The sequence below is a fragment of the Xyrauchen texanus genome, chromosome 44 (genome assembly GCF_025860055.1).
Source record: "Xyrauchen texanus isolate HMW12.3.18 chromosome 44, RBS_HiC_50CHRs, whole genome shotgun sequence".
In the NCBI taxonomy this organism is placed as follows: Eukaryota; Metazoa; Chordata; class Actinopteri; order Cypriniformes; family Catostomidae; genus Xyrauchen; species Xyrauchen texanus.
Genome location: NC_068319.1, coordinates 744,001 through 756,473, shown reverse-complemented (window position 1 = coordinate 756,473; position 12,473 = coordinate 744,001). Strand labels below are relative to the sequence as shown.

Genomic DNA, 12,473 nt, shown 5'->3' with positions numbered 1-12,473 from the left:
ACAATAGTCAGGGCATTTACCAGTAAATATTGAGCAGGCGATGTTTTGTTTATTCAGTTGCCATGACAACTAGGTTTGCGCATACGCGCCGTTTATTCAGTTGCCATGACAACTAGGTTTGCGCATACGCGCCGTTTATTCAGTTGCCATGACAACTAGGTTTGCGCATACGCGCCGTTTATTCAGTTGCCATGACAACTAGGTTTGCGCATATGGCAAACCTAGTTGTCATGGCAACTGAATAAACAAAACATCACCTGGTTACTTGTCAAGTGCAAGTCAGACAGAAACTAAAAGAAGGAAAGATATTATATTTATTTTTATTAAAATTTAACGAAAGTACATTTAAATTTTGTGCGATCTACCAGCATTGCCTTTGCGATCGACTGGTAGATCGCGATCGACGTATTGGGCGCCCCTGCTCTAAACAGATACTTTCATAAAGACTTTGATTTTACTTGAGATGCATGGAAGAAAGTTTGCTTGAGTATATGCAACATAAATCAAACACACACAAACTCATAATGAGACTTTTATAAATAAAAAGAAAAGTTGCATGGCAGATTATACTAAGGTTGGTTCACACTGCCCCAACAAATGCCAACAAACACCAAATGCCAACACTAGGGACGTCTCGGATTGAGTGTTGGTGAGTAGGGTTTCCATTAGTATATTGTATATTCCCTTTATTTAACGTTGGGAACTCTGATTCATTTTAGCCAGTCGGTTCTTTCAGACGGTTCATATAAATGAACTGTAGCTTGGGAATATGCCGTTCCAGCATAGCGTTCCCAACACTGTTGGATCAGTTCGTTAACCCTATTGTCATTTGTTGGGTCGTTGTGAACTCGCCTCTAGTCATCTTAACAGTAGACATGTTTTAAGGTGTAGGGGTCCCATTGGAGAGAGCGAGGGACAATCTGGCAGAGACTTGTGTGGGGGAAAGGAAGCGTGAGCATCGTTGGAGACTGTTGCTGTGGGTGCTCAGGAATTTGACGGCTCTCCAGTCCAACTACACAACACTTGGAATGAGGTCTCATCCGGAGTGAGGGGTCATACACTTCTCTGTTTTTGACACCTCGTTATCATAGCTGTGTGGTAGAGAGCGTGGCAGTGGCTCGCAAGGCATGTGAGCAACAGAGTGGCGGGTCGATTATTACAGTTCAGAGGAACCTTCAGGACGGAAGAATGTTTTGGGTCAATTCAGCGTTATTTCACAGTGTGCTGTTGACTGAATAGTTTCCCTACTAAAGCCTCCCTACAGTATTCTTTCTTCTTCTTCTTCTTAAAATTCCTTCCTCTAGTTCTTCTTCTCAATTTATTGCCTTCTTAGGATGAATCACTTTTGCTGTATTCCTCATTTGTATATGAATAAAAGTCTGCAAAGAAACAGCATATGTTGTGTTTTGGATGCGGCCGCTGTGCTCGTGTTCCAACGAGATTTCTTGAGTATATTATCCAGCTAAATGTCCTTGGTCACCCAGGCCAGCATCACCAAAAAAAGTTGTTGCTGGACCACCAGATTCACCAGTTTAAGGGTCTTTCATACACCGCTAAACCCCGCGATCATCTCAACCTAACCCCGCTTTTAACCCCAGGTAAAGCAACGTTTCTCACTTGCAATTTTGAAAGCGGGTTAGCGCCGGATTAAACCCTGTATTCACACATTCTGTACAGTCACAGGAAAGTTCACGCATCATGTTCTCCATCTGAGGGTAACTGGTAAAAAGTCGATCAGTGACGGCAAACTGGTGCGGTGTGTTTTTGTAGTGTTTCAGAAGACGAAAGACAAGAGCAGATTTGCTCTAAGATATTACCACAGATAAAGGATGGGTTCAGAACATGTCTATGTCTGCCATAGATGTAAATGGCAGAAGTAGTAAGAGTAATAATGCAAGTATGCCATTCCAAACTCACCCAAAGAGGTCCATAGATTAGCAGTAACACAGGCTCGTGGGGTACGCAAGTACGTAAACGCAGACGCTTCTAGTTACACAAGCTCGATTTGCAACACAACATGCAATTTGCACCTCATAGTGGCATTCCTAAATGTGTCCGACCGCAATTCATTAAACAACTCAAGCCCTCGTTGCATTCTCGACATTGCCACAAGGGGGCGGTATAGCGAGATTATATTTCTATAATACATTATAGAAACTTACCAGAATAATAACACATTTAGTTTAATGGCACTGTGGCGTTTGAACGCACCTCTATCGCCTCCTTGAGTACTGATGTTAGTTCCCACCACGGTAATGCAAAAACACGCTAATTACGTTAACCGGACCACGAGTTGGTAATGCGGTGGCCAAACGCTCACAACCGTTTTCATGTACTTGTGTAGAGTATGTTTTGGCCTTAAGCTGCAAGATTGTAAAATTAAATCACTATTGCCGATTATTTTCCGTGATATTGTTTCACGATTATCAATTTTGATCAATATAATTTACATTAAAATACGTGTTTTGTTTAGGGCAACTGCATGCCCTGTTCTTTATGTTGGCAAACATCCAAAACAAGCTGAGAACTGTGTCCATGTGAAACACAAAACATGCTTCATACTGCATTAAAACGGGTTACTTCATATTTAAGCTAATTTGATAATACCTTCATTAGCCATTAAAGCTCCGTTCACACATGCAACGACTTGCAGTGATAAAGGGCTACATGCAATTCTAAGCGCAATTGTCATGCCAGTGCAAGTGGGCATTGGTGGGAGCATTAAACTATCTTTAGGTCATTGTTTATTTTTTAGTAGTATTTACAATTGTATTTATGATTTCATTTGTATTGGTGTTTTTCCACCTGTTGTCATAGTGATTTTTAAGTCAATGCTAAAGAAGCTGATGAAAGTTGGAGAGGGTAAAATGTTTGGATTTGTTGCCTGACATTCAACAAGGAGGCAGTTAATGCACAAAAAGTCCATATTTGTATTCTTCTAGTTCATTGCCTACAGTCCATTTACACGTCCAACTTCTCATGAATGTGCTGACTTTGTTTATATCGCTGGTGCTTGACAGGAAATGGACTATATTGGTGGTGCCAAACCTCCAAATTAAATTGCACTTGACCCGGCCCATTAGTGCTTTGTGCACGTACACTTTCGCCAAACCCGCTTGCGCCTTCATGGCGCAAAACTTCATGGCCATGCCAATAGACTTTGCACTTGTGACTTACAGCATAGTGCTGCACTTAGCGCTCTTAAAATAGGCCCATAATTGTACTCATTTTGAATGAGAGTTGGCGACTTCCGGTGGCATAAGCGACAGCGACCGTTAGCAACTACATGAGGGCGTGTCCGGCGACAATAAAATTTACTTCATGTAAAATTAGAATAACGTTACGTCCACAAATAACATTAGAGCGACAGCAGTAAGTTTTAGAGTATATCGAAATTCTGGAGTGCAGAATTCTGTACTTGACACTTTGACACACTCAGTTAGTTGCAGCAGCCGTTATTGTAATGATCAGTCCTACATCCAATGATTGATATCGACCTATATACTAAATAACGTTAGAGCGACAGCAGTAGGAACGGACACTAGTGGCTTATAGTACAGGGACTGGACCGAATCGCTTCAGACTGTACTCTTAAATCACTTCAACGCATTTTTACATCCATTCAAGAGCGGTTGGTTTATGCAAAACCAGCACAGAAAATGTCAAAAAGTCAGACTGTGTCTGGACCATCAAAGTCATCATTCATTGCGCGCAACGAACGTCTCTGATTTGTTACAGTGTTGCAGAAAAACAAATCGTAAATAGAAAGTTTTAGAGTATATCGAAATTCTGGAGTGCAGAATTCTGTAATTGACACTTTGACACGCTCAGTTAGTTGCAACAGCCGTTATTGTAATGATCAGTCCTACGTCCAATGATTGATATCGACCTTATAAATATGCAAATCAAAAAGTTAACCCACGGTTTACAAATGTACAGTGTGAAACCTTGAAACCTATATACCCAGAATGACTTCCTAAAGTGTGAACCGTGTGAAACAAGACTCATGCCACACTCAAATCAAGCATTATTTCAGCAAGTCATGTGAGCAGTTTCAGCTTGTAATTCTCAGTTATATGTGACAAATGATTAAACACCCCAAAACACTGTATATTACATTCGAGGATACATTTGAAAATGTACTAATTTACAAAGGCTAAATATACAGTATACAGGCCTAAATAAAAATGCTGTGGCACGCCCTTGTTCTTGCTCAGTGATGTCATGCCATGTCTAGATGTTCAGTTCACGAAGATGCAAGATGGTTTTTGCTTCCGTACTTCCTCCATAGAGACGCTTCATCTTGTTTTATTCAGGAAAGAGTCTTTTGTTGTGTCTGGTTTTATCTGCATCCACATTCCGCAACCACCATTCCCTCGTACTTATGTTTTAAAACCACGACGCCATTTTTATTCTCATAGAGGAGAGAGATGGGCTGTAACTTGGTGGGCACACAGCATGCTTGTGAGGCTTTCTGGGGACTCTTCAGATTGAGAAGCGTTTGGATGATGGCGTGCTTGGTTGGCGTTACTTCCGGAGCCAGTGGATAGTTACAGGAACCGCGGCAGGTGTACGCTTGATAACTGGCCGGGGCGACAACCCACGAGTCCCAACCTATGTCTTTGAAATCTACGTACATCTCGGCCCTCCTGCAGTCCTCCACTTTAGCACTGCGACGGACTCTTGGAGCGTTGTCGTAGATCACGTTTGAGTGCATCTGCATTAACAGTGCTTCGTCCTGCTCTTCGTCCTCATCCGTCCAGCGTTCATCGATGCCGGGCAGTTCATTCTCCTCTTTTGAGTTTTTGAGCTTGAGTTTTCTCCGGCCTTCCTGATGATCATCTGAGAAGACGATGAGCGCTGGCTCGTGTTTTCCGTTCGGATTCCTGTCAATGTCCAGATCTACAAACTGTCGACCGTTCCACTCATTCGTATTCCTACAAGGTATCGCAGCATTGTCACGATTCAGATTTTCAATATGCACCTCCAGTCTTGGGGTCAAACTGCTTGACCTTTTCCAGTGCTGAACAGCTTTCGTCAGATCAAACACCTCCCAGCCACTGTCCTTGCGATGGACGCGATTCGATGCCAACTCCTGCATTCCATGCTGATCTTTCTCACCTGCGCTGTCATTGGCATCCGCAGCATTCCCGGAGTGCCCACCCCTCTGCATTTCAAGAATGGTGACCTTCCATTCCGCTCTGATATGGTGGCGTGCGTCTCTCTTGAGAAGTGTGTACAGGCGCAGTTCAGCTTTAATGACATGCTCGTGTTGCGGGACAGAGATGTTGAATAGAAGAGGGTGCGTTCGCAAGCTTTTGCTCATCACACTGTGTGCAGAGTGATCTGAAAATCAGAATAAAAAGAAACTTTGATTTCACAGAGAATTAACTATGAAAGAAATGAAATAAAAATGTTTTATATGCTATCTGTACTGAAGGACAAACAGGTCATGCATGTTCGAGAAAAAGTCAAATTAATAACTTTTGAATAATTTTCAAATTTTTCATAATTTTATATTATTAATTAATATGTAATAATAATAATAATAATAATAATAATACAATTGTAAAATAATCAGTGAAATTAATATTTATTATTACAGTTACATTTAATAATATTATTATTAATAATAATAATAATAATAATAATGAAATATTTAATATTTATTAGAGAAATCATTTTTATTTAATAATCATTAGTACTGAAACTATTATTATTAGTTATATTATTAATATTTATATTATTAATTATAACAAAAATTATTATTATAATTAATAATAATAAGTAATAATATTTAAATAATACTTTTATTATTAAAAAATATTACTATGAATATTAATAATAATTATTCAATAAAATAGTAAAATAATATTGTTGATATTAATATTATTATTAACATAATATTTAGTTAGTAATAATATAAATTACAATAACAATTATTAATAATAATATTAATACAATAAAATAGTCAAATAATGTTTATAACATTTTTATTAGCAAAATAATATTTAATAGTATTACTATGAATATTAATAATAATAACTTAATAAAATAATAAACATATTGTTAACTTTAATATATATTTAATAATCATCATTAGTACAATTGTAAAATAATAAAATTAATATTGATATTATTAGTAAAATTATATCTTATATAATAATCATTATTAACATTATAAACAAATACAAATAATCCCCAAAAATAACAAATAATTATAACAGTAAAAAATATTACCATTATTAATAATAATAATAAAAAATAAAATAGTCAAATAATATTGATCACATTAATATTTATTAATACATTAATACATTTTTAATGATAATGGTAATTAATATAAATTATTATTATTATTATTTTCAAGCCACAAGTGTCAATATCAGTAACGATTTAATAGATATTAATAATCAGAACAATAATTACCGACATTTCACAGAAGCTACAAAAATATTAATAAATAGTAAATAGTTAGAAAACTTATTTTTATCTATTTTAGATGTTTTTTTTTTCCTTTGGTACCTTCATTCTTGAAACTGCGCACAATATTTGCTGACGGCATGACGGTTCGGTCGTTGGCAAAGCGGTTGTAAAGTTCCAGCATGTACTCCGGTGGCTCAACGCGGCTGTTTCGGGGCCTCTGCAGGGGCCCCTGATCTGAGAAGTTTAACAAGTGCAGGAACTGCCCCAGAATGTCCTCCATATCCACACGATCATCCCGCTTGAGGAGAGAAGACTCCACGGCAGCTTTGAGCGCTCCTGGAATCGAGTGTTGATCTTCAGATGGAACTGGACTGAACGAACCCGAGCAACACAACAGCAGGACGCAGAAGCTCAAGGTGCAGATGTTTCCAGAAAGACTCATGGCTGAAATCACAGATGTGTGCTGATCTGAAATGTTAGGATGCGGAGATATGACATAAGATCCTCCGGTTCTGACACATGCGCAGGTCTCGTGTGTTTTTCTCCCTTTGGCCTGACAGGTTGATGTGGGACAGAAGAAAAACAGCCTCGTCCTTGTTGATCTTGTGATAGAGCGCAGAGGGCAGGACTGCGTCGTCAACCCAGTTGTGCTGACAAGTTTGGAGATGTTGCCACTTGGTCTCTGGGCCTTTCATAGTGTGGCTGCTGAGGGCCACCGGGTTCCTCACACTTCCTGTATCTTCTTTCCATGCATGCCTTTCTCAGACTTTCAGCTCAAACGTACAGGCTGACCACTTAGTAAACCCATATAGGGTTTCACATCGCATTCACATTTACATTCACATTTACATATAAGGTGTTTAGCAGACAGAGTGACTTACAAGAAGTGCTTTAGCTTCACATATGTGACCGTTGTGCTCGATCGGACGGCAGGATGCAATCAAAAAAATATCTGGTAGGAAATTAAAAGTACTCTCACGTGTTCAGACCTCAATAAAGTCTCAAACTGTGCTCAGATTTGCCATGATGCCCCCAAACCGCTGGATTATATTGAGTAACTCCAACGTATTTAAATTTCATAACATAATTCTATCGAATTGAATTGAGTATTCTGAACCCTTTATGCTCTGAAGGTGACCCAAAATTAAAGGAGCTATATGTCGTTTTTACTGCACTAAATAATAAAATGATCATAATATGTAATTCGATAATTAGGAAACGTGTTACGTTGAAATACGGGCTTCTCCGATAGCAAAGCTACAGCTTATCCGGGCCGGACTCTCTGTTTATGTTTTGGCCTGTGTGATCCCGCCCACTGCCCACTCACCAATAGTATTTCCACACCGCCGGGTTGCCAGATTGTAAAAAGTTTGCAGGCAAACCACACGGCGTGCCGCAGCCATGGACGCCAGCGAACGAACTGGAACAGATTCCACCCGACTTAAAAAGCCTCGCCATCCGTCTAAACACCACCACGACCAGAGGCGTAGTCAAACAAGGATAAATACTGGAGATGCCTTTGGAAGATGGAGATCGGATGATGAGTTGGCATCCCGCACGAGCTTAGAGTCTGGGGCGGAGCAACTCTCCAATATTTTGAATTTGGACACCAGGACCCATTTCAAACGCTTGTCAATCTTACATATAGCACCTTTAAAGCCTTATAATGAGAGAGAGAGAGAGAGAGAGAGAGAGAGAGAGAGAGAGAGAGAGAGAGAGAGAAAGAGATAGAGAGAGAGAGACATAGAAAGAGAGAGAGAAGAGAGAGAGACAGAAAGAGAAAGAGAGAGAGAGCGAGAGAGACACAGAAAGAGAGCGAGAGAGACAGAAAGAGAGAGAGACACAGAACGAGAGAGAGAGACAGAAAGAGAGAAAGAGAGAGAGAAAGAGAGAGAGAGAGAGACAGAGAGAGAGAGAGAGAGAGAGAGAGAGAGAGTCAAGAGTTTGGTATCATTGTAAAGAAAACTTTTCAAATATTTTAATGAAATAAATTAAGATATATTCTGAGACTCTCAGCCAAAGAAATTGATGAAAAATCACACACACACACACAAAAAATGTTCTTTATTATTATTATTATTATTATGATTTGACATTATATATCTCTAGATGTAAATAATGTGGCTCCGAAAAACTGCTTTTGTTTCATTCCTGATCATGTCAACTGTAATGCTGGAAACTTTTGTGTTGATACAACAAAGCGATCAAAAGTTACAACATTACAAATATAATGTATCATAGTGTCCAAAAACATCTCCAAACAAATAAAAGATAATAATTGTACATAAGAACTAATTACACATGCAAACACAACAATGACTAAAGGTTTGCATAGCATGCAGACATGATTTTAGTCATGAGATTTCACAGAATGAGTTTCATTCTGTGTCATTTGAGTCATCATTGAGTCTGTGTCGTGTATTTGGCGCCATCTCCTGGTGGTCATATGTAACATTGTGCTTCATGTGGATTATCTAATGATCTATACATCTGATTATCTTGTGTGTGAGATATATATATATATATATATATATATATATATATATATATATATATATATATCACTGCACTACATCCCTTATTATTTATACACAAAACAACTATTTATGCTCCACATAAGCCTGGGTCAACATAATTACAAATCAGGGTCAAAGAGCCAGTGGCCACTCCCCCAAACACAGCCCAGCTGACACAACTGACTGAGTTTTGAACAATCTTATTTCAATTATTTAGAGCATTCAAATGAAAAAACGGCATATTATTATTGAGTAAAATTTAAAACTTTAAATTAATAAAGTGCTTGTTATGAAACTGCAATTGCAAATTCTGCGGTTAAAAGTCAAAGCACACTCATAGTTCGAATTACAGGGGGTACTGGGGGGTACTATACCCCCCAATGAAGACCCAGTACCCCCCAAAGGGACAGAAATATCAGTATTGGGGGGGTCAGATAATTTTTCTGATATTGTGAAAAAATATATTTACGGTTACAATATAAGTCAACTCCTATTTTCACTGTAGGAACATTTTAATGTAAAGCGATTTCAGACACCCCTATAGTGGACCGTACCATTTTTAACCACCGTGGCGGCTAGAAGCATTGGAGATAGAGAACGGTTTGCTGCTGACGTGCATGGATAATTATAAGTTGCTAGCTGACGTCTAGCTTGTTGATTTTACAACCTTCATTTATTAACGTGTTTTGTTCTTTCATAGCTCATGTCACGTCTTCATACATTGAATTACCGGCTACTTACCTGTAGGGATGGGACGATTACCGGTTTCACTATAAACCACTATAAAATGTATTGACTACATATGGTTACACGTTGGCCTTGTTGACATGCCCTGCTTTTAACCTTTAGTGACACATCTTACTGGAAACAACAACAGTTTACTTTGCTCACCCAACAACAAAACGAGTCATCGCCCATATTTCTGCTTGCATCATCTGATTGTGGAGAACTATGTTGTGGTTTTCTCTCTTCAGGTATGTTTCCACTCAAAAAAATTTCTCTTGACCTTTTTATGCTCAAAGCGCACATAACAAAACAGTTGGAATGTAAGGGCTGGCATATTGAGGTAAACTCATAACAATGTTACCATGAATAAGACCCTCGGTCATTGTCCATATTAAAACAGAACATGTAAAGAATAACCTCCATGTGTTGACTGAGCAAATATAAATGTCCTTAAAGGAATAGTTCACCCAAAAATTACAATTCTCACATCATTTGCTCACTCACTTTGAAGGAAAATCTTCATTTGAGCTCAACAGAAGAAAGTCATGTACATGCACAGCTCTGTAGGTCCATACAATGCAAATGAATCGGTACCAAAAAGTTGAAGCTCAATAAAGCAAAAAAGGTAGCATAATAGTAATCCATACGATATGAAAGGTGTACGTGAGAAACAGATCAATATTGCAGTTGCTTTTTACTATAAATATCCTCCCTGGCCAGTAGGTGGCATTATGCATGAAGAATTTGAATCGGCAAAAACAAAAGAAGAAAAAAGTGAAAGTGGAGATTTATAGTAAAAAAGGACTTAAATGTTGATCTGTCTCTCACCCACACCTATTATATAACTTTTTTTATCCCTTTTCTACCAATTTGGAATACCCAGTTCCCACTACTTGGTAGGTCCTCGTGGTGGCGAGGCTACTCACCTCAATCCGTGAGGCGCATGACACCACGGAGACTCACAGCATGTGGAGGCTCATGCTATTCTCCGCGATCCATGCACAATTTACCACTCGCCCCAAAAGAGTGAGAACCACTAATCGTGACCACGAGGAGATTACCCCATGTGGCTGTACCCTCCCTAGCAACCGGACCAATTTGGTTGCTTAAGAAACCTGGCTGGAAGGAGCAGTACCCCCCAATTATGGTGGGGTAATTCGCACTCTGAGCACACTCCGTATGTTCCTCGTTTTCTTTAAAAAAGCCCAAATGTGTGTTGCAGTGAGACACTTCTCTGAGTATTTTAATTCATTAACTGCAACATTACAAAGCAGCCACAAGGTGTCAGAATAAAATCATGCAGTTCAACCGTATGGTCATTTATATCATCATTCAGTACATGAGAGGATGTTTATTCAAGAGTTTCTCTAAGAGCACAAAAAGGGCTTATTATGGGATGGATTACATGATTGGGAAATCATAAACAGTTATGAGTCGATCTGTCTTAATGCTTGATTTGAATCCTCGATAGCGAAATCTAATGTGTTTTTTCATTCTTTTTTTATACACAGGGATGGATTATGACTTGCAAAGGCCCTGGGGACAATTATCTCCAAGGGCCAAACCGGAAGGAGGAGGGGTGGATTTGGGGGGGTCGTTGTTCATGCACAAAAGTGTTTTCAAGCGGGGGGATCACCAAACTAGATCGTGCAGCCTTAAACCCCAGGGCACCCACAGGTAGTCAAGGGCCTGCTGGTAGTCAAGGGCCCCCTGGTAGTCAAGGGCCCCCTGGCAGTCAAGGGAACCCACAGGCAGTCAAGGGCCCCCTGGTAGTCAAGGGCCCCCTGGCAGTCAAGGGCCCCCTGGTAGTAAAGGGCCCGCTGGTAGTCAAGGGCCCGCTGGTAGTCAAGGACCCGCTAGTAGTCATGGGCCCGCTGGCAGTCAAGGGCCCCCTGGTAGTAAAGGGCCCGCTGGTAGTCAAGGGCTCGCTGGTAGTCAAGGGCCCCCTGGTAGTAAAGGGCCCCCTGGCAGTCAAGGGCCCCCTGGCAGTCAAGGGCCCCCTGGTAGTAAAGGGCCCACTGGTAGTCAAGGGCCCGCTGGTAGTCAAGGACCCGCTAGTAGTCAAGGACCCGCTAGTAGTAAAGGGCCCGCTGGTAGTCAATGACCCGCTAGTTTGTCATGGGCCCGCTGGCAGTCAAGGGAATCCACAGGCAGTCAAGGGCCCCCTGGTAGTCAACGGCCCCCTGGCAGTCAAGGGCCCCCTGGTAGTAAAGGGAACCCACAGGCAGTCAAGGGCCCCCTGGTAGTCAAGGGCCCCCTGGCAGTCAAGGGCCCCCTGGTAGTAAAGGGCCCCCTGGCAGTCAAGGACCCGCTAGTAGTCAAGAGCCCGCTGGTAGTCAAGGACCCGCTAGTAGTCATGGGCCCGCTGGCAGTCAAGGGAACCCACAGGCAGTCAAGGGCCCCCTGTTAGTCAACGGCCCCCTGGCAGTCAAGGGCCCCCTGGCAGTCAAGGACCCGCTAGTAGTCAAGGGCCCCCTGGTAGTCAAGGGCCCCCTGGTAGTCAAGGACCCGCTAGTAGTCAAGGGCCTGCTGGCAGTCAAGGGCCCCCTGGCAGTCAAGGGCCCCCTGGCAGTCAAGGACCCGCTAGTAGTCAAGGGCCCCCTGGTAGTCAAGGGCCTCCTGGTAGTCAAGGACCCGCTAGTAGTCAAGGGCCTGCTGGCAGTCAAGGGCCCCCTGGCAGTCAAGGGCCCCGTGGTAGTCAAGGACCCCCTGGCAGTCAATAAACAATAAACATAGTAAGATAAGTAATAAACTATATTTAAGATACAACATATACAGTAAAAGTAAACTGACTGGTTTTGTCGG

The 12,473-nt window shown here is 41.0% G+C and overlaps 2 protein-coding genes across 5 annotated transcripts in view; one reads left to right on the top strand and one right to left on the bottom strand.

Moving 5' to 3' along the window:
* Positions 1–12,473, top strand: part of LOC127636402 (transcription factor RFX3) — a 211,971-nt gene that overhangs the window by 61,098 nt on the left and 138,400 nt on the right. The window lies entirely within an intron of this gene.
* Positions 332–7,062, bottom strand: LOC127636420 (bone morphogenetic protein 10-like). The gene is made up of 2 exons (XM_052116887.1): positions 6,526–7,062; positions 332–5,346 (listed from the first exon to the last, which is right to left on the bottom strand). The coding sequence occupies exons 1-2, from the start codon at positions 6,866–6,868 to the stop codon at positions 4,343–4,345; spliced, it is 1,347 nt and encodes a 448-aa protein (XP_051972847.1). The 5' UTR covers positions 6,869–7,062; the 3' UTR covers positions 332–4,342.

Bases quoted from the DNA above. Each gene is read 5' to 3' on its own strand.
- LOC127636420 (XM_052116887.1), bottom strand. From the start codon at position 6,868: ATGAGTCTTTCTGGAAACATCTGCACCTTGAGCTTCTGCGTCCTGCTG. The intron at 5,347-6,525 runs GTACCAAAGGAA...TCTGATTTTCAG, and splicing joins GCGCAGTTTCAAGAATGAAG to ATCACTCTGCACACAGTGTG.